This window comes from Microcebus murinus, chromosome 7 (assembly GCF_040939455.1).
Source record: "Microcebus murinus isolate Inina chromosome 7, M.murinus_Inina_mat1.0, whole genome shotgun sequence".
NCBI classification, from domain to species: Eukaryota; Metazoa; Chordata; class Mammalia; order Primates; family Cheirogaleidae; genus Microcebus; species Microcebus murinus.
The window spans coordinates 2,452,835-2,476,223 of record NC_134110.1 but is presented as its reverse complement, the minus strand read 5'-3'; the positions used below and the strand labels follow the sequence as shown (position 1 = coordinate 2,476,223).

At 38.0% G+C, this 23,389-nt stretch overlaps 1 protein-coding gene across 5 annotated transcripts in view; it reads left to right on the top strand.

Moving 5' to 3' along the window:
• Positions 1-23,389, top strand: part of EFL1 (elongation factor like GTPase 1) — a 123,768-nt gene that overhangs the window by 76,154 nt on the left and 24,225 nt on the right. For all 5 annotated transcript variants that reach the window (XM_076004697.1, XM_076004698.1, XM_012751735.3 and 2 more), the window contains 2 exons: positions 13,456-13,587; positions 19,582-19,729. In XM_076004697.1, the coding sequence (XP_075860812.1) occupies positions 13,456-13,587; positions 19,582-19,729 (280 nt within the window). The remainder of the gene's footprint in view (positions 1-13,455; positions 13,588-19,581; positions 19,730-23,389) is intronic.

The following is a 23,389-nucleotide window of genomic DNA, read 5'->3' as shown; positions in this document are numbered from 1 at the left end:
ACATATGCCAGTGTAACCAGCATCCAGATCAAGAAACGGAGCCTTCCCAGCCTCCCAGAAGCCCAGCTCCTTTCTGTCTACTGCTACCTGCACCCCTCACCCCTAGGGGTAGCAACTCTCCTGGCTTCAACATCATTCATTAGATTTACTTGATTTTAAGCTTTATATAAATTGAATCATATAGAATGTACTCTTCTGTTTGGCTTCTTTCATTCTGCATTCTGTTTGTGAGATTCATACATGGCATTGCACGTGGTTGGGATCTGTTCATTCTCATTGCTGTATTTTGTGACCACCACAATTTATTTATCTGCTTTTCTGTCGGTCGATGTTTAAGTAATTTCCAGTATTTGGCTACTATGAATAAGAATATTGTTGCTTTGGCTACTCCTATACCCATCTTTTGGTGAATATATGTATCATTTCTGTTGGAAAAGAAATTGCTGGGTCATATAGTAGGCGTATATTCAAGCTTAGTGCACTAATTTATGCTTCCATCACGAGTATCTGAAATTTCCACTTGTTTCATAGCTTTGCCAACACTTGTTTTTGTTTTCATTTGAGCCATTCTTGTGTGTATGAGGCAGTATCCTATGTTAGCTTCCCTGATAACTAGTGATATTAAAGTTCCTTTTCATTTATGTATTGGCCATTGGTTTTTATCATTTGTGAAATGCCTGTTAAGTCTTTACCCACTTTTCTTTTAGATTCTCTGCCTTGTTTTGGATTGATTTGTAGCATTGTTTATATATTCTGTGTAAAAGTCCCTGGTTGGGTGGGTATATATATTGCAAATATTTTCTCCTACTTTGTGAGTTACCTTTCTGCTTTCTTTTTTATCTTTTCTATTCTATTCTTTTTTTGTTGTTGTTGTTGAAACAGGATCTCACTCTGTTGCCTGGGATAGATAGGGTGCAGTGGTGTCGTCATACCTCACCGTAATCTGGAACTCTCGGCCTTAAGTGATCCTCCTGCCTCAACCTCCCCAGTAGCTGGAGACTACAGGCGTGTACCACCACACCTGGCTAATTTTGTATTTTTTAAATTTTTTTGTAGAGGTGGGTCTCAATATTGCCCATGCTGGTCTCAAATTCCTAGGCTCAGGGGATCATCTCACCTTGGTCTCCCAAAGTGTGAGACACTGCACCCAGCCCCTTTCTGCTTGCTAATGGTATGTTTTCATAAACAAAAGTTCTTAATTTTTTTTTTTTTTTTGACAAGAGTCTCACTCTATTGCCCAGACTAGAGTACCATTGTGTCAGGCTAGCTCACAGCAACCTCAAACTCCTGGGCTTAAGTGATCCTCTTGCCTCAGCCTCCCAAGTAGCTAGGACTACAGGCATGGGTGACCATGCCTGGCTAATTTTTTCTATATAATTTTAGTTGGCCAATTAATTTCTTTCTGTTTTTAGTAGAGACAGGCTTTCGCTCTTGCTCAGGCTGGTTTCGAACTCCTGGCCTTGAGCTATCCGCCCACCACGGCCTCCCAGAGTGCTAGGATTACAGGCATGAGCCACCGCGCCCAGCCAGAAGTTTTAAATTTTAATATAGTCTAATATTTTTCTTTTTTTATGATTAGTGTTTTTAGTGACTTGTTTACAAAGTCTTTGCTTCAAAGTTGCAGAGATGTTCTGTGTTACTCTTCTATAAGTTTGTTTCATCAGATTTAGATCACTAATCAATGTGACATTTGTTTTTGTAACAGGTGTGATGTGGAAGTCAAAATTATTTTTTTCAGTATGAATATCCATTTGACTTAGAACCATTATCAGATTCCAACTGCATTGCAGTGTCACCTTTGCCATATATCAGTTTATATAATTTACATTCATTTGACTCCAATAATGGTAGCTCTGTAAAAGAATTCAAATGTTTATAGTGCTTGTGTCTACTAATTTTTCATGGTAAAAAATTACAAAATTTTTATTTTAAAAAGATCGCTCATAATCTCAATACTAGCAGTCCTACAATTTGCATTTTAGTTATTTTTCTTTTATTTTTCTTTATATAATCCTATTTACATTGAATGTTATATTCAATTTTATTCCTAAGTAGTCTTCAAAATTCAACTTATTAGAGGCTGCATAGTATTTTGTTAGCCAGTGCTCTATTAGGCATTTAAGATGTTCTCATTTAATTATGAAAAACTGTTGCCTGGGTTTGAAATTTATTGAGCCTCTTGTTTTACAAGAAGATAATATATGAGAATAGCTGTATCAATTTGGGGCTCCCATCTTTAGTTTTCATTTATTTTTAACTGCATCTCTATTAATTCAACCCTCTAATACAGATTTCTTTGTTCATTATACAGAGGTTTGATTGCCCTATAATACCAGTATCAACCATTTGTGTTTTATAATATAAAATTAAAACCCAAACTACTATAATATAAAACCACATCAATATTTTAAATGGTTTTAATATCAAAGATTCAACCAGAACTTTTATTTCATTGATCTGAGTGACAAAGAAAATCTGAGGGTTGTTTCTATATTTAGTCCATAATAACAGAACTGCTCTGAAAGTTGCTTCTTCTCACAAGGAAGTAATGCATGCACTGTGGAAAGGTATTGGCTTGAATGAAATGACCTATATTTGCTTAAAAATTACTTAACATTCTCATATGGTTACTTTTACGTTTTAGGAATTAAATTTCTTCAGTAGGTTCTAGTAGCAAGTGAACTGTATCAATGTCATTGTACCTGTCCCACAGCAAGGTGTGGGCACATGGCAATAGTCTCAAAAATCTCCAGATTCAAGGCTCAGGAATTGGAATAAATAATCAGCAATAATTTGAATGAGTTTAAAAATGCTTTAGGAACACTTACAGTATGAAAAATGTGAGAAAATAAAATGTGGGATCTCTGTTGTCTTCATCTCTGTTTCACTCATTGTGTTCAGCACAGATCTGTGAATGGAAATGGTCAGTAGATACTTAGCAAATTTAAAAATCACAGAAAATACATGAAATATTTCTTCATCTGTTTTAAGCTTGCCCTCAAACAAATCATGGTGAATTAGATTATAATAATTCTATCGGACCCTCTAAATTCTGTAATTCCTAAGTTGACTTTGTGGACACTATTAATAACCATTGGAGAAGTGATCATTACAAATGGCAAAGGACACGGGGTAGCAGCAGATGATGCAGGCCAAGTGGCCTGTGAGCAGATCTGGTGATGAGGGTCTACTGGTGGGCCTGCAGTTCAACACAACCTTCTTAGACTGAAGGCTGTCAGACTCCTCACTCTCAGGACCTTGATTAACCTCAAGAAACTTCCAGCTCCCTGTCAGGTAGGAATGCAAGAGTCCCTCTGTGAACAGCAGGCACCATGAAATCCAAGTCTGCAGTCCCGAGGCAAGGCCATTTTCAGTTCCTGTGGTCTAACCTGATAATGCAGACGTGATCCATTTACAGTATAAGCCTGGGTTTCTTGCTCTCTGGTAATTCTAACAATGTGAGCATTCAAGTCACAGAAGCAACAAAAAGACTGTTTTCTGGGTTTTTTTTTTTTTTAGCCTTTAGCTATTTTTCAAGTTTTTTGTCATCATAAAAATAGTTTATTTACCGAGACCAATTGTTTAAATATAGAAAAACAAAATAATACGAAAATGATAGGGCCAGTCTGAGTGGCTCACACTTGTAATCCCAGCAATTTGGGAGGCTGAGGTGGGAGGATTGCTTGAGCCCAGGAGTTCAAGACTAGCATGAGCTACACATCAAAACTCCATCTCTTTAAAAAAATGAAAATAAATTAGTTGGGCATGGTGTCACCCACATGTAGTCCTAGCTACTTGGGAGGCTGAGGCAGGAGGGTTGCTTGAGCTCAGGAGTTGGAGGCTGCAATGAGCTATGATTGTGCCACTGAACTCTAGCCTGGGTGACAGAGTGAGACCCCATCTCTTAAAAAAAAAGAAAAAAGAATCTGTAATCCTACTTTCCAGAGACAGACACTATTAATATGGACTATATGCCCGGCGCAGTGGCTCACGCCTGTAATCTTAGCACTCCGGGAGGCCAATATGGGAAGATTGCTTGAGGTCTCAGGAGTTTGAGACCAACCTGAGCAAGAGCAAGAACCCCTCCATATCACCACTAGCTCTACAAAAATAGAAATATTAGCCAGTAGTTCCAGTAGACCCAGCTACTCAAGAGGCTGAGGCAGGAGGATCCCTTGAGCCTAGGAGTTTGAGGTTGCAGTGAGCTATATGATGCCACTGCACTCTAGCCAGGATGGCAGAGCAAGACTCCGTCTCAAAACAAAAACCAAAAAGCTTTATGGAATATATCCTCCAGTTATTTTTTTCTATGCATATGTTATGTAAATATTTTCTTATATATTTATGTATGCATTTAATGTTATAATTTTAAAGCACACACATTTTAAAGGACGAGTCATATACATACAGGATGAAACAGTGAATAAGGAACATTCAAATACCCACCATCCAGATTTAACTAATTTTAATGTTTCTCCATAATTGTATCAACTCTTTTTATGCTAAATGAAGTGTTTCCTATCTAATTTAAGCCTTTATATCCCTCCCTTATTCCATCACTACTAACTCCACCTTCCCTGGCAATTATCGCTTTTAAAAAGTTGCTGTGTAATTTCCTCTTCCAGTGTTTTAAAACTTATTTGCAATTTCAGTATGTGTTTACAAGTAATATTTATTTTTTAAACTTTGCATAATAGTACCATATTGTCCATGACCTTGTATAATGTGCTTTTTTATTATACTGTTTCATATTTTCCAGATTTTTATATGTTGAGTTCATTGTATGAATTTATTATTTCTGTTGATGAATATTTAAGGGAGCTTTAAATTTTTTTTTTCTTTTGAGACAGAGTCTCGTTCTGTTTCCCAGGCTAGCATCAACCTCATAGCATCAACCTACCTCATAGCAACCTCACACTCCTGGGTTCAAGTAATCCTTCTGTCTCAGCCTCTCAAGTAGCAGGAGCACGCCATGATGTCAGCTAATTTTTCTGTTTTAAGTAGAGACAGGATCTCGCTCTTGCTCAGGCTGGCCTTGAACTCCTGAGCTCACGTGATCCCACTTCAGCCTCGCAGAGTGCTATTATAGGTGTAAGCCATCACACCCGGCCTCAACTTTTTACTATTACAAAAAATGTTATAGTGAATACTCTTGAACATTTTTCCTTGTACACATGGATGAGTTTCTTCAAGGCAGTAATTCTAAACTTCTTTTTATAACAAATATTTTAATATCACTTTTAATACCCAGAAATTAAATTCAGAGAAAATAATCCACCTGCCTACATAATTTCAAAAACATCAGTATAGCACTTTAAAGGATAAAAGGGAAGTGATTTACAATAAAATAAAGTGCATTTCACTATGTAAACGTTCCAGTCTGACTACATGAGAAGGCATAATTAAGTCAGATCTTGCAGTCACTGTGTCTCTGTGATAGTCACAGATGTAGTTTGATATAGATGTAGGGTATTGATGACTCAGATGCCATGAGTGGCTGTTGGTGAAATCATGAACAGCTCATTTTCAGAACAAGTTCATTGTTCCTTTGATTTCCATAGTAATTCCATTCCTGAAAATTTAATATATATTAAATTGCAAAAAATACTTTGTTATTATAATGGAATTAGATTCAAGTTTAGATTATTATTAATAAGTTTGTCCAGCAGAATATTCAAAAGCTGTACAAAAAAGGTAATTCTTTGTGTGGAACATTTCCACACATTACAAGGCACTAATCCCTGCCCACCAATGCCAGTGGTAGGCCTTGACAAAAATGTCCCCCACCAATTACTCAAAACACCTAGAAAGGAGCTGTACCAGTTTGTGGTGTACTGTTGGTACACTGTTGTGTGTGCTTTCAACACCATTCTGGGATGCACAACTAGAAATCGAATTGGTGAGTGGCAGAGTCTGGGCATACTTTGCAGAGATATTGCAGAGTTGTTCTTTCACATAGTTGTGACAATGTTCTCATCTGCAGTGCACAAGACCTACATTTTCTGCAGGTACAGAAAGTTCTTCAGTTGCATTGATGTGAAATAGTATCTTATTTTAATTTGCATAAGTTCTTCAGTTGTACTGATGTAATACCTTATTTTAATTTGCATTTATCTTATTATCAATAAGATTAAGATTCTTTTTTGTATCTTTTTTGACTACTTAGGGCTTCCTTTTCTTGGAACTGCTTGTATTCCTACTTAATGGGCTGCGTTTTCATTGATTTGTGCTCATTCTTTACCTATACTTAAAATTCATTGTCTCTTTTGGACATTGAAAACCTCTCCAATTCTATACCTTTTATCTTTGTTTATGGTATCTTTTGTTACAAAGTTTTTTATATGATACAATGAGATTTATGAGTCTTCAGTCTTAGGTATCATCTTATGATTTGTACTTTCAGTTTTTATGTTTCACATTTAGGTCTTTGATCCATATCAAATTATATTTTTCTAGGAGGTATATGATAGAGATTTTCCATTTTGTTAGCTAATTGTTTCAGTGTTATTTACAGAATAGGCCTCCTGTCTGCCTGTTGTCCCTTCATCATTTTTATGTCCCCATGTGTGCGTTGGTCTATTTCTGGGATCTTCATTCTTTTCTGTTGACCTCTTGTCTGACAGACCACCATTAATGCACTGTCTATTCATTTTTCCCCTGAAGTTGTTCTGCTTTCTCAAGAAAGGAGTTGTGAACTGACCCTTAATATTTTCCTTTAATCTGATCCAGCTAACAAAAATAGCTCACAGTTTGAGGTGCCCTTCTCTGGTTTCACCTACTCATTCAGACTTTCCTTGGTTTTCTGCTTCTTGGATCATGTCAATCAGTATCTTTTGTGTACCTGTGGCTGAAGTTGCCATTTCATCCAGAAGTGACTCTGTTTTCTGTTTTTAATTGGAAATATTTAGAGTTTAAAGGTAGAGGAATCTGGTTATGATTTCCTGGTTGTGTAAAGCCATATCTCTGTCCTTTTTTAGTCTTTAAACAAATTTCCAGCATTTTTTTCAACTATACTAAGCATTTTCTGCTTCTTACTTGCTGAACTTGGTATGTCTCCTCCATTTATTTAGATCATTTGACTAGAATGAAGCATGTCTTAGAGGAGCATCACTTAAAATCATGGGTTACTACACAAAATATAAACTTAGTGGGACAGGATACAAAGCTCATAAATCTGATTCTGAATATGAATTTGTACCTCATAAAGAAGTTATTACCTCTTTCCTTATAGTTAACTAGTTAATAGTATAAACAAAAAATAGACAATTCATATCACACACCAAAAGAAATTCTAAATTTGAGTAACGAATCTATTAATAAAATTACTCCTCCTATGACCATGTAACTCCCATTGCCACTACTTCTGCTCATTTGACAGAGCTTTATTAAATTCATGTCCCTTGGATTCCAGATCAAATATAACAAGAATGAGTGTTACTAAGGAAACAAATTGGTGGCAGTTGTTCACTCCCGGAGAAGTGGGAATGAATGGGATGAAAATGTCTTTTCATTCATTCATTCATGCGTTATGCCTCACACTGCAGCTGTCATGAATGACCTGGGTTTCTCGCTAGGACCTCCTCTGGTGCCGTTTTCTGCACTTGGGCACTCCTTCCCCATACCCTCTGCACGAGTGTGTCTCTGTGGTCCTGTAGGTCAGTTGCTCCAGGAAGCCTGTACTCTTTCAGTTTCTCTCTTCACATAAATAAAATGTGTACTTTAACAATTATAGCATTTGTTACATTGTATCATAACTGCCTGTTTATCTGCCTTTGTCCCTCACCAGATTTTAAACTCTGAGGACAGGAATTGTACTCATGTCCATTTATTGAAGAAACTTTATGAAGTGCCTGCTTTGTGTCTCTGCCCTTAAAACTCAAATCATGGAAAGACTAACAGGAAGTTGAATAACTGTTTATCAGTTCTTTGAAAGCACAACTTTCTGGGCTTTGAAGCTTAGACACCAAATGGAAAAAGCTCAAAAAAGTACTATAGAGAAAATATAGAAGCAAAATAAAAAAGGAAGCTATAGACTGGAGAAAAATTTTGGTGGAGTTAAAATGTTTATTACAGGGCCGGGCGCAGTGGCTCACGCCTGGGAGTACTCTGGGAGGCCGAGGGGGGTGGATTGCTCGAGGTCAGGAGTTTGAAACCGGCCTGAGCAAGAGCAAGACCCCGTCTCTACTATAAATAGAAAGAAATTAATTGGCCAACTAATATATAGAGAAAAAATTAGCCGGACATGGTCGTGCATGCCTGTAGTCCCAGCTACTCGGGAGGCTGAGGCAGGAGGATTGCTTGAGCCCAGGAGTTTGAGGTTGCTGTGCGCTAGGCTGACGCCACGGCACTCACTCTAGCCTGGGCAACAAAGCGAGACTCTGTCTCCAAAAAATAAAAAAATGAATAAAAATAAAATATTTATGACATAAAGAACTAATATAAATGATAGGAAAGTTATAAACCTAAAAGAAAAGTAGAGAAGTGCTTTGAACTAGTAATGATCTGTTCAGTTGCAGGCCAGAAATCTGAATTGTATTCTTGTTTTTTATTGTCCCTTTTTCCCAACTCGCAGCAACCACCAAGACTTCACAGCTGTGTCTCATTTTAAATTTCCCTACATCCCACCATGTCTACTGCCATCAGGATAAAGTCTGAACTTGTTGGCACCAGCCCCTCACATGAACTCAGTGCCCTAGGTGTTCCCAACCACTGTAGGTTCCCAGAACACTCCAGGGCTTTGTCTGTGGCCTGGACTTCCCTTCCCCACCATTACATGACTAATTCTTATCAATCCTTCACATCTATCTCTGTTCTAATAGAAAACATAGTTTTGAATATTTTAATTAATTATGTGCTACCTCTTTTCCCTTGCACTGGCCTCTGTAGATCCTTTCTGTCCTAGTATGACACACCAAGAGACAACCAGAAAGCTCCTTTTTTTTTTTTTAACTACCATTTTATTCACCTTGAGATACGATAGTAGGCAGCACTCAGATATCTACTCTGCTTCCAAGCCCAAGATGGAATTTCTTCCACTGTTTCAGTTGTAGACCCCCATCTGTGTAATTCCTTTGATATGAGCCAAACTCCACTAGGTCATTGTGTTTCCTCAGGACTGGAGGCCGTCTGGCTCCCTTAGAATCCTTTCTTGGGACCAGTTTTACGCCCTGGTTCCGTATCTTACACTGACCTTGCAGGGACACAGTTACAGCTCTCTTACCTCATTCAGGACACTGAAGGGAAGTTTTTACCTATTCTCAAATACAAATAAAATAAGCCTACACATCACAGAAGGAAAAAAAAAAAAAGAGTTTGATTCTCCAGGTGTTCCTTTTTCTCCTTATTTATTGTTGTCTCTCTTCTGAGTAAAGGGCCCAAGATCTTGAAGTAACTTAAGAACTATCATTAGTTCCATCTGTTCCTATGAGAAGAAATAATTTATGATACTGATGTCATTGTTGCAAGATTTTTCCCTAGACCCTTTCATAATACCAAGAACCTAAAGGGCAGTTGATTTAATGGCCTTGTTTAGCATCTTGGACAGACTTTACCTACCTTCTAAAAACCTTAGTTAAGCAATACTGGTCGACTTTGGAGATATTAGCTAAGCAGACTTGGAAATAGCCCATTTTATATTTACATACCTTACCTACCTTCCTATCTACCTTTATAACAAGAGTGATAATTGAGGATTCCCTGATACTCTTTGTAGTTGAGTCAAAGAGAGCAGAATATGAATTCTAATGAAAGATACAGAACCAGGCCATAAAATTAGAGGCACAGGACATGGTGTCTTTGGTATCCAAAGACGGAGGGACTAGAGCAGAAGGTGATCTTACAAACCAAGTGCCCTCTAGGGTCCTACCACCTGGAGAACCTGTACTTAAAAAGAAATCCTCATCTGCCTTCCAAAGTGGTGTTCATTTTCCTCACAGGCCTGAGGCTGTGTGGATGTCCATGACATAGAACTTGCATTTATTGCAAAGGCTTAAAGGAATTCATTAATTGCAGCCTTAACAGGGACAGGGTAAGGGGAACAGGTCACTGGTTCTTGGGTAATGTTAAAGTTGGTTTGAAATAAAACTTTGGTGACTAAGAGACCATATTCTAACTAGAGTATTAACGCATTTCTCACAAGGTTTTTGGGGTTTTTTTCCCAATATGTTTTCATACCAGCAAGGAAAGAGCACTTTACAAATCCAAATTTTCCTGAAGATAGCAATGTTGTTCTCTGTCTAGACAGCTAACAGGCTTATCCTCAGAAAGCAGTGTTAGTATTCACTGATGGTTTTACTGTCTTCCTGCCTGACAGTGTAACCTCATCCTAGATTGATTCAACTTGTGCAACAGGGAATTGTTAAGAACAGGAAAAAAGTTTCCAACAGAAGGCCAATTCATCTCTCAAGCCCCACACAGCATTTGCAGTCTCATATCATAAAAGATGTTCTCCTTAATATTGTTTCTGGAATTCTTTTTAAAGGGAAACATTAGGGACAGCCTGGAAAAAAATTTGGCCTGACAGTGTTTACAAAATACTGATTGTTGATCAAGAGGAATCTGAAGGGAATGGTATAGCAGCCTAGCAAGGGCCTGTGTACCCAGTTGGAGAGTTCTGGCTGTTATCTGTCATCCCAGTCTGTGAGCTAGAGCTTACTGGCTACTTTATCTCATTTGACTTGTATGGAGAAGAATCAGGATCAGAAAGGACTTGGATCATTTATCTTCAATCAGACAAAAGTTACTGGTGTTTATATAAAAACAAGCTAGAATTCTTTGTGTCTAATAAATTGCTTTAGTTCCATATTCCTCAACCAGTTTTCTCTCTTTTTGTTTTAAATCATATGCATTTTTTGAATAAACATCTAAAACAACTTGTAACCTCTTTAATCCTTGAAATTTGAAAATAAATATAGTGACTAAAAACAAATCAATGCCACACTAATTTTGGATTTTTTTTCTCCCTAAACTATCATTCCTCCTACCCCAGAAATTTAGAAATTATTCCTTGAAGGGAATATGCCCCTCTTACCCCAATTCCGGGTGAAAATGCTTTAGCAAATGTACTTTGTGTGAAGGAATTATTTCTTCTTAGTTGTTATAATTTTGACTAAATCAACTAAGTGGAACTCACATGATTTAGAAAAAAGGATACAAAGTTATATGAACATTATAAAAGTGTAAATTATGTGTGCCAATAAAGAAGGAAAAAAAAGGAAATATGTAAAGTGAAAACAGTGGCAATGTTGGACTGGTGTGACTGTGGGTGTGCTGTCTGTCCCTCTTTCAAGACTGTGCCTGCTGGCATTATCTGTAAAACAAAAAGGCTGTTTCAAAGTATGTCTTGTATAAATATCAAGTTGTACACTTAATAAGTATCTGATAGCACATGAAGAAATTATTAAAGTAATTTTTAAGTCAATTCATTGTGATTCACGCAGACAAACTTAATAGTTCCTAGGCTTTAAAATTATATTTAAAAATAAATAAAAATGTTGACATGTCGTAGAGGTAATGAAGTTTTTACTACCTTTGGAGCATTGCCTTTTTCTTAAATTCTTAATTTTGACTAGGAATATTGTGGTATTGACTTTTTTTCTTTTTGTTTTCTGGGGAAATTATCATCATATTAACAAATATGGGCATATCTAAATAGCAAGAATAGATTTGGTAATTGGAACAGCAAAATGTAAACCGTAAGCTCCAAGAGTCAGTGTTCAGAGTGTACTGACTGTCGCAGCCTGCACCCTGGCACTGCAGAGGAGAGGCTGGCGTTTGTCTTTCCACTGAAGCCGTGCACTGTGTGTGCAGGAAGGAAATGCATGCTGCTCAGAGGTCAGAAGCAGGATGGATGAGGCTTGAAAGGGAGTGTTTACCGTGAGGTTTTCCTAAACCCCTGGCCTCACAGAAGATGATGTTATTTCTGGTAGACCTGGTGGACACTTGGGCAGACCCAGATCTTTCACATCCTGGTACAAGAAGCTGTAGCCAGGTATAGACCTCTGTGTTTGCTGGGCCAAGAGGTACGGTAATGAGAAATTGAGACTTTTGACCAAAGAAGTATGCTGGAGGCGCGGGGGGATTTAGCACCCTGGTCTTTAGTCTAAAGAAGGTCCCATGGGCACAAAAGGTCTGGAAATCATTCCCCGAGCCCAACAGTTAAAGGGACTAATGACATTTAATGTGAGGCAGAACAGGGTTAAAAGGATCTGACAGATGTCTTCGAAATCCAAAGGGTTGATGGAAGTGGAAGAAGCACATTTTCTGTAAACCTGTGGAAAACTGAACGAAGAACAATGTGTGGAAATGGTGGGAAGACAGGTTTTAGCATAAAGCAAGGAAGGTTTGTTTTTTGTTTTTTTTTTTTTTTACAGTTGAGCTATCCATTAGTGTGGCGAGGTGGTAAATGCTGGATGCATTCAGATGGAGCGTTAGAGGGGGTTCCAGACTGTGTAGTCAGACGAGAAACCTCACCTGCCCTCCAGGTCTGTGTGCTGGGAGCCTCCACTTCAGCTTCCCTCCACCAGGCTGGGGCTGTGACTGTGATGTCCCATCGCCCAGTACCTTCATGTTGGTTTGTCAGCGGAAGGCAGCATTCCTTTCCTCAGCTGTTTCTGAGCTCAAGATGCAGCAGTAGATGTTGATTAAATACTCCTGCCCCTTTCTCTTATGTCACCTTTCCCTTAAGCAGGTAACCTCCCCTTCCATACTCTTCTCAGTGCTTACCTGTACCCCAAAGCACAAAAATGTCCCTTGTGTTTGCTTCTTAATTTGTTCTAAAAACGTCTGTTCATACTCTGGGTTTGAGCTTCAGTATGCCCCTTTATCTCTCTTTCTAGGACGTTTTCTCTGTTCTCATCTGCTCAAAAACAAATACGCAACCTTTAGCATCTCATGCAACCATCATGCAGGAACTTGAAGAGTGTGTGCTTGAGGGGATCGTGGGAGCGACTAGGATTCTTTCCTAAAATTGGGGTAGTATGGAGGGTGGCTTAGAGTCACATACTGCATAGCAACATCACATTTTAAGTTTCTAAATTTCTTTTACCCATATACAAGTGGATTTGGCAAAAGAGATTATTTCATTGGAAACATCTTCATCAAATTGATATATTTTTTTAAAAACTAAGTGGTGTAATTAGAAATAATCAGTGTTTTCAGACAAAGGTATCTGGAAATGATAATTTCTCTGGTTGAAGTAGGTATGCGTTAGCCCAGTCTGATGTAAAAGGATTCGTACATCTGGAAAACAAAAAGCAGAATTTCTGTATTTGTGACAGCAATCAAATAGTATCTAGGTGTACAAAAAACTCAGTGCAGGTCTACCTCATTCCTTGTAACATTTTGGAAATGTTTGGCTCCGTGACACATATACTGGGTTTAATGCTGTTACTTTTCTAATGTAAATTCAGAATTTATCATCCTTTATTGACCCTATGTCTCTTTTCCTCCCTGCAGGAATAGGAGGCCTTCAAGACTTTGTGCTGAAATCTGCAACACTGTGTAGCCTACCATCCTGCCCACCATTCATACCTCTCAACTTTGAAGCCACTCCTATTGTGAGAGTTGCTGTTGAACCAAAACACCCGAGTAAGTAAGATGGTCTTAGTTTTAAAAAGCATATGATGTTCATTATATTTTTTAAATGCATGCATGTATTTAATACCTGATTCCTTGTGGTTTGTTTCAGCAGTACACAGTGAATGTTGAGGTATATAGAAGCAACTCTTCCGAGGGCATCTAACCTCTGTCTTACAAACATGGCGTGGCTAGGCATCCTTGCTGTGCAGGGAGACTGCATCTTCCTGATGGCAGAGACTGGGTCATCTCTGCATCCCCCACAACCCTGGCATAGGGTTGTGTCTCAGCAAAGCTGATATTTTAAGCGACTTCCTCTTAATTAGACTCTCATCCCAAGCTCCTTGACTCAAAATTCATCATCTGCCTCCTGCCTCTTCCCTCTGGGTTTGCTAGATTATCTGGACACTGAACATTTCCTGTCTGTTTGGAAACCACTTCCTGCCCCTTTCCTGCTGGCTACATGACACCCACATATGACTGACCATGTAATACTGAATCCACAGTCTTTGGTTTATACTGTGCCCGGTCAGTCCTTTTTAACTCTTGTATTTCGCTTCCCATAGCTATTACTGATCCCTTATCCCTGTGATGCTGCTGTTCCCAGTGCCTAGTGGTCATCAGGGAAGAATCTTCAGGCCATGCTCTAAGGGAACGAGCAAATGTGTAGAATGGTAGTTTTCTGTTTGAGGTTTGTAATGACCTCATTGTTCCTCTACCTACATATCCCTCCTCTCCCCGGAGCTGGGGCCTTCTGAAAACTCATCCCTCCCTCGAGTTCTAAGACATATCCTTAGCCAGTGAGGGTCCTGGGACCCCTATACCACACACTTGGAAGACTGTACCTGGAACCTTTGTGCTCAGTCCTAGTAAACAGCCATCTGCCTGGGCCTCAGAGACAGGATTCTTTCTGGACTGTCACTGTGGACTGACACAGTGCCTTGCTTGCTGTATGGATTTATTCCATTTTGTATTCCTTTTTTTGATCTTCTCCAGATCTTGGCCCTTCATGGTTCTGTTCTTTTGTTCTGCTTGCTGGGCTGGCTCTGGTCACTATCCCCTGCATCCAAACCTAAGAAACACGTACAATACAAGAAAGCTGAGTTTTATTTAAGTTGTGACATTTGATTCTGGCAACCGTGGCTTATTCCTAGATGTCTCTATTCTTTCTTTCTCTGTATCTTATGTCTTAAATAGTTTTTCTCTGTTGCACTTGCCTCTAAATTTTAAAAATAGGAAATAATGAATAATTGATAACTTTAGCCATAATATTTTAATAGAAATTTATAATTTTTAAAAGGCTATTCAATGGTTGTGAGCTACTCTGTGCCCCTGTTATCTAGCCAAGTAGAAGCCCAACCCTAAGGTGGCAGCAGAACCAGCTCCTGTCCAGCTTTGGTTGCGTGAGGTGAAGGATCCTGTACCTGCCATGTCTCCTGCCCCACAGCAGACTCACAGACTAATTTCCTTTACTTTGTATAAATGAAGTAGTCTAATAAATAGAATTATTTAGGATTATCCATCTGAAGGCCAAATTGCATTTACTCACATATGCTTTCATTAAATTTTTCTGAGCTTTGTAAAAAATAAAGGGTTAGAAGGGGCATGTAGTTTTCTTTATAAATTTTAAAGGAGTGTTAACTTTGTTTTTTCGATTAAATGTATTGTTTTTTTCTGGATTTACCATGCATTTCTTAATTGTATTACTGAAGGTACCCCATTTGTATATTTCAGTGTCTGAACTTTATACTTCTTGTTCTGTCTTCTTGGTGTTTTTACAGTGTCAACATCTTGCTTTACATTCAGGATTTCTGAGGAAGCTTCCCGAGTGCTGTGCTTGTTCCGATGAGCCCGTAGAGGGTGTTTATTGTCTGTTTACTCTTTGCCCTGGTATCTTATGCTTGTTCTTTCTTTGGGGTAAGAGCTCCTTTCTCCATGAATTACATGACTGATGACTGTTGGGATAACTCACCCTCTTACACCAAGACTCCCCAGCAATGATATCCGCTGTTACTCTTGAATAAACAATGTGTCCCCAGGCCCTCTCTTCTTTGTCATTGTGACAACTGGGTTGCCTAATCTAGAAGATACACTTTTACTCTTCTTTCAGGAAGAAGCAAATCCTGAGCATTTGTTCTTCTACTTTCCTTTCTCTTGATTTCCCAAGCAGTTGTCAAAATGTCATGATGGCCATCCTCTGCTCCATGCCGATAGGTCTACTCAAGCTCAACACAGAGAACTACAAATGTTCCAAAGCCATTATTATTTTCATCATTACAATTGATCCTCACTGTATGCCACATACTATATTAAGGATTTTACCTCGATCATCTAATTTAATCGTCTGAACAGTCCTATGCATTAGGATGCTATTTTTATCCTCATCTTCACCTTAGGGAAGTTAATTAACTTGCCCAAGGCCATACAGTTAGTAAGTGGTGGAGTTGAGGATTCAGAGATAATTCTGAATCCTCACATTTAGGAATTCAAGAAATCCTATGTATCTGAGATCAGAGTCACTGGTTTCCAGAATTCTTTCATCCTTTGTCCATATCAGTTAAAAAAAACAAAAACAACTTTCTGTATCTATATTTGTATAGATAAATGAATTTTTATGCTAATATTTTTCAGCAGTCCCCAACGTTTTTGGCACCAGGGACCAGTTTCATGGAGGGCAATATTTCCACAGACCCAGGGTGAGGGGAGCAGCTGTGAATGCAGATGAAGCTTTGCTGGCTCCCTGGCCTGCCGCTGTGAGGTCCGGCTCCTAACAGGCCACAGACCAGTGACAGTTCGTGGCCCAGGGTTTGGGGCCCACAGATCTACATGATGAAACACAAAAATAGGAATTTTTTGAAAGTTGAGATTAAAATGAAATAGATAATTATATGTATAGTTGATGGAGATACAGTATGTATATATAGGCATATATATCATTTATGATATTGGTTTGTAATTGTATTAGTTATCTAATACTGTATAACACATTACTCTAGAATTTAGTGAAGAAACAATTTTGGGGGGTGGGGGGATGGACAGAGTCTTGCTCTGTGGCCATGGCATCATCGTAGCTCATTGCAACCTCAAACCCCATGGATAAAGTGATCCTCCTGCCATAGCCTCCCGAGAAGCTGGGACAACAGGTGTGCATAGGTACACCTAGCTAATTTTTCTATTTTTTTCTAGAGATGCGGGGGGGGGGGGGGGGCTCTCACTCTTGCTGAGGCTGGTCTTGAACTCCTAACCTCAAGTGATCCTCTGCCTCAGCCTCCCAAAGTGCTAGGATTAAAGGCATAAGCCATGGCACCTGGCCTAATAATTTTTTCTTTTTGAGCTGGGTGTGGTGGCCTACGCCCGTTGTCCCAGCTACTTGGGAGGCCAAGGCAGGAGAATCACTTGAACCTGGGAGTTTGAGACCAGCCTGGGCAAACAGCAAGACCTCATCTCCATTAAAAAAAAAAAGAAAGAAAGAAAAAAGAAATTACTACTTTTCATGGTTTCTTTGGGCAGGAATTTGGAAGGGTTCAGCATGAGGTCTCTCATACAATTGTAATCATATGTCACCTTGGGCTATAGCCATCTGAAGGTGTAACTGTACTTCCAAGGTGGTTCACTCGAGTGGGCTCACAGCCCGGTGCTGGCTGGGGACCTGAGTTCCTTTCTACTGGGGCCCTCTACATGGTGCTGCAGCGTCCTGCAGCACAGCATGTGATTGGCTTCAGCCAGCAGTCCGAAACCCGAAGGCAGAAGCTATTAATATGATGCCTTTTGTGATCTAGCCTTGGGAATCACACGTCATCACTTCCACAGTGTTCTATTGGTCACACAGGCCAGCCCTGACTCAGTGTGGGAGGGAACTGCACAGGAGTGTGACTATCGGGATGCAAGGATGGTTGGGGTCATCCTGGAGGCTGGCTGCCACAATAGTGCTTCATTGTTTTTAAACATCGTGCCAGAACGCTTTGTGATATGGCTGTTCAAAAGTCTGCTTCTAGGTTCCATTTATTATCGCCCTTGGTTTTAATGGCTGTTATCACTGGAAAAGGCACCTCACAACATTACATAGACTAAATGGAAGAAATGAATCATTGGGCTGCCTTTACGATGTCATTTTAGAATGAAACGATGAATCACGATGTCATTTTAGAATCCCATTTACCAAATTATACAAAGGTTTTGATGAAATGCAGATAGTGAATATCTATTTTTCCTGATGTCAGTTTTTCTTATACCAATTAGAAGGTGTTGATTTTTGTATCTCTATCGACTATATTTAGAAGACTTTTTAAAATAGGAAGATCACCTTCCAAATTTTAAGAAGTTTTATACATTCATACATGGAATGTTTATGTTGTTTTTGGCAATGAAATGACTATCGGTGGTAGCATTTTCAAACATCTGATTTTAAAATGTCTCTATGTTTCAAATTTCTTTTTAAAAAAGTTTTTCTTTATTGTTAACTGTTACCTTGAAAAGACACATTTAAGTGTTGTATGTATATATACACACACACATATTTTAAGTGTTTGTTAGGATCTCATCCTGGTGATAGCCATGGTTTTTACTTTGTAATTTGGCTGGTGGAAAACTGACCAAAAGCATTGCCATTTCTTTTTTTAATGTTCACTTGTGCTTTTGTTATTAGTATTATCAGTGGCCTCTGTGCAGGAATTCTTTTAAGCCAGGTTTCAAATTCTGTGAAAGTTTAGTTAACACTAGATAGTATCTGTAAATCCACTTAATTAGGCAAAGGAAAACTACAGTTATGCTGAGAACAAATGAAGGTGCGTCTGGCAACCCTGGATACAGTGAAATCCCACTCCCTGTCTGCCCTCAGGAGACCATGTCTCCCACGTGTGGCTCTCACCACCTGCCCCACCAGGGTGCTGGTGTCCACCCAGGGAGTGTGGAGTCCATGGCCAGCTGCTCAGTTGCCAAACTAGGTTCTGCCATTTAGTTACTCTGTTACCTTGAGCGCAAGTGTCTTAGCTTCTCTACACCGGTTTCCCATCTATAAGATGACTATACCTGTCAAATAGTTAACAAGTTCATATATGTAAAGTGCTTGTCTGGCATGTGGTTAGTGATATGAAGTATCATTATTAAAAGATCTTTATTTCAAAAATAAATAGGTATAAAAGTTCTCTTCTCTTCCTGCCCCCAATCAGTCAACTTTTGTAACACATGTTGAAAAATCACTGCATTGCAGAAAGTTTCTGTGGTTTTGTTTGTGTGGCATGTTAAGTTTTTTCAAATGTATAATTGAAACAAGATTGCATAAAAATGCCTTTAAAGCCAAGGTCTCTTCACACAGCCCTGAGAGACTTCAAGTCTCTGGCCTGCCTTGGGTGAGCAACAGCCTGAGTGTTTGGAGCCAGGTGAAAAAGCAGCTAAACCGAAGATGCAGATCACAATTCCCTGCCCTACCCTCAGCTCCCAGGAACTATAGGGAAAAAGCAACTATGTCCCAAAAGCATACACAAAATGCAGTGCAGATTTAGCTCGCTGGATGAAGTGTCATAGCAGCGTATTCTAAAACCCACAGTGCTGTTCAAGCAGTTTTACAAATAATTATTTTTAATAAGAGGCTCTGGTGTAGTTTCTTGAATATCATTAAAGGCTTCTTTTGCTTATTTGTTGATTTTATAAGTGCTGTTTGAGGAAGTGTTCTGTTACATTTCTAGGTATATAATGTGTATATTTGTAAAAAGATATAGGTGAATTCACAGTAATGGTAGTTTATATGTACTGAGTATTTAAAGAAGTTATATAGATTAGCTTTGGGAGTCTTGATAAGCTTCTGAGTGTCTCATGTTCACTATTTGTACAAATAAATTACTAGAAGGTAGTTTTCTTGACATCACTGCATTATCTGGAAGAAAGTAAATTGTTATTTTAAGACTCTATTTCAATGTAATTTTCCCTTCCGTGGCCATATCCATTGTCTTTAGATTGTGTTAGTTCTGATATATTGTATTTAATCAGTATTTCATTTTGTTAACCTAGGTGAAATGCCTCAACTCGTAAAAGGAATGAAGCTGTTAAACCAAGCTGATCCGTGTGTCCAGATTTTAATTCAGGAAACAGGAGAGCACGTTTTAGTCACAGCAGGGGAAGTCCACCTTCAGCGATGCCTGGACGACTTAAAAGAAAGGTTGGGTGCAAATGATAGAGACTGAGAAATATTGAATCCAGAATTGATGAGATGTTTAGTGTTCCCTAAACCAGTTTAACTTAGACTATGGCTTATTTCTGAAGAAACATGAAATGTTTTCAACTCAGGAAATGGTACTGGATCATAGATTTAATTTTTTTTTTTTTTTTTTTTTGAGACAGAGTCTCACTTTGTTGCCCAGGCTAGAGTGAGTGCCGTGGCGTCAGCCTAGCTCACAGCAACCTCAAACTCCTGGGCTCGAGTGATCCTTCTGCCTCAGCCTCCCAGGTAGCTGGGACTACAGGCATGCGCCACCATGTCCGGCTAATTTTTTTTATATATATATCAGTTGGCCAATTAATTTCTTTCTATTTATAGTAGAGACGGGGTCTCGCTCTTGCTCAGGCTGGTTTTGAACTCCTGACCTTGAGCAATCCGCCCGCCTCGGCCTCCCAAGAGCTAGGATTACAGGCGTGAGCCACAGCGCCCGGCCCATAGATTTAATTTTTAATAACTGAAAATTGTCATTCAGTCCCTACACTTGAATAATCTTGCACTTTTAGCTTGAGTCATAAAATATTTTCATGTCTATGTCTTTTACTTCAAGAATAGACGTATATACACAGACACATAGCTTATCAGGGCAACAAAACAAAATCTTGTTTTGTAAATGTAGGATAGACTTCTTATTGATGTGGTCCCTACGGTATAAACCTTCCTCTATGAAGATGTTATGTAAGTGTCATGAAATGGGTGTCCTGAATCACTTTTTAAAATAATGTTTTTCCTCTTTGTTCCAAAGATAATGTATGCTTATTGCAGCAATTAGGAAAATACAAAAGAATAAAAAGAATCAATCAGTTACCATACAGAAATGACCACCATTACATTTGGGTTTATTAGTCCACTCTTTTCTATGCCTATTCAAATATACATAGATATCTATATACTCAGCTCTGATTATTTGGTTATGATAAACCTCTGGAAGTATTATTGCTGGCTTAAAAAAGTATATGTATATATAAGGCTTATGATCCATATTTTCCTCAAGAAAGCCTGTTCCAATTTATATTATAACTAGCAATAAATATTTGAAAGTGCCTTCTTTCTCAAACTTTTCCCAATGTTGCATATTATCATTTTTTTAAAAAAATACCACCAATCTAGAAAACATATAAAAGGTGTTCATTGTTAATATACATTTCTGTGCTTACTAGTGAAAAAAAATTGTGAATTGCCCTGTAATGGTCCTCTATTTTTAAGATTTCTAGGACTATAATAAAAATCATAACTAAAATAATTATAAATGATTGAGATAATTATGTATTAAATATTATATGACATTCACTGTGTTAAGCACTATTTATCTCATTTAGTACTTGCAACAACGCAGTGAAATTGGTGGTGGCAGCAGTCACACTGTAGCAACTACTCCTGCTAAGGACAGAATAAGAGCAGCTGCTGCCACAGCACCATTCACATGGGATTTTATAGAAACTCCTCCCATATTGGGATGTTGCCATGTCTTTTCTTCTGTTTAAAAGTGTGTTGCAGGTTTTTGCTTTTTTCATTGAGCCATAATTAATACAAAATCGGAAGGTAGATCTTCTCATTCACTTTTGTTACCATTTTCTGGGAATTTCTGGAGGTTCTGATGTTAGAGAATAATGCTAATTCGGCAAATGATAAAGCATAATGTTTTTTTAAATAACTTAATTCTCGGAAGGTTTCTTCAAAAACGTTTGAAATGTTATTTGTTTTCTTGTGTCTTTAAGCTAAATTATTTTATTCCTTTTCACTCTCCTCACTCTACCAACTTAAAGTCCACGTTAAATAATCTTACATTTCTCAGGTCATTAATTCCTCTTTAAAAATTATGCTTTTTGTTACTTAGAATTATATTTCAAGTAATATTGTTCCCTTCCTGATTTTACTCCCTAAAACTAATTTTAATATAGTTAACGTATTTTCATCTTTGTTTAATCTTTTTTCATTTTAATCTCTTGGTTTTCATTATGGATACTTTTTAATCTCAGGGAAAAAAAAACTATGCTTGATAATAAGAGAAATTAGTTTTCTAAAGATGTTCTCTTAACAAGGTATAAAAACATTTTCATTCTAGAAACCACCCTATGTAGACCTTTCTAGAAAATAGCCATACCCAAATGCCTAAAATTATTCAACTTATTAGTAATTGATGAAATGAAAATTAAAACCGAAGTAACATACCTCTGCACACCCACTAGAGTGGTTGAAATTTTTTAAAGTGACATTATTAAATGGTGGCAAAGATATGGAGCAATAGGAGCTCACCTTTGTCAACCAGTAGGAATGTGAATTGGTAACTATTAGTTTGGAATATGGTTTAGTATTATCCACTAAGGGATGATAATAGGCACTTTCCTACAGCTTGGCAAATCTCCCATTTCTGCTCTGTATGTACATGACACAAAGCTGGGCACATGTGCATCAGGAATACTCGTAGCAAGAAAATTTTAATAAGCAAAAGTTGAAAATAACTCAAACATTAAAATGAATATAGTATCTTCGTACAATGAATTCTATAGAATAATCCCAGTGAACAAAAACTATAGCTGTGTAAAACATGGATGAATTTGACAACATAATTGAGCAAAAGAAGCCACTTGCAAAAAAAAAAATTGTTTGATTCTATATAAAGTTCAAAAACCAGTCCAAACTAAAATGTAGAATATAGGGGTTATAAGTTTAGGTGATAAAAACAAGAAAAAAAAAGGGTAGTACAATAAAAGTTAGGAGAGTGGTTACCTTCATGGGATTAGGAAAAGGCATAGTGGGACCTTCTGAGGACCAGGAATGTTCTGTTTCTTGACTTGGGTGGTAGTTTACGTGGGTGTCCACTTTGAGATAAGTGAACGTAGATCAGTAGATTTTTGTTTTATGCACTGTTCTGTATGACTTAAATTTCACGATTACACTTAACGTTAAGAACATGTATAAAATTGTAGAATTTTTAAAATTCTCATAGGACAGAGCCTTTAGTATTATATAGTACTGCCTTTTAGTATTATATAATCTTCACTTTGAACTTCCACACACATTTTTAGGAATGGGTTATGTACAGGAAGGGGAGAGAAGGAGACTGTAGTCCCCAGGCTAGAGAAACCATCAGACTTTTCAGCATCTAGATCTCAAGGTAGCGATAATCAGATAGGGCAGAAAGCCACGGGAAATTACTGTGATACAGTCTGCGGCTACTGCACTTCTTTTAGATATAACAAGCTCTGCATTGCTGGCAATAAAAAACCTTTGGTGTCCTGAGGCGCTTTGTAGGTGTGGCAACCATACACATACTTCCTTCCACAGCGTGGTGTGCTTTTAATTAATCATAGAAATGATTACTCTGGGAGATTTCCTGGGAGCTCAGAAATTTGAAGGACTAAAGTGGCTCATAGCTCTTTTGATTTTATAATACAGGGATAAGAGGACACCGTCATAGATGTATTCTCATAGTTTCAGTAGGTTTGCAGTTGATTTTCTTCGGTGTTCTAAGTATATTTTCTCTAAGTAATGATAATTTTTAAAATATTTTTCTATTCCTAAGATTTATAAGTGCTTTTCTTTTTTAAAAAATGAAAAATCGGTCTTGAATGCCAAAGTGTCATTTTTAAAGGTGGTTAC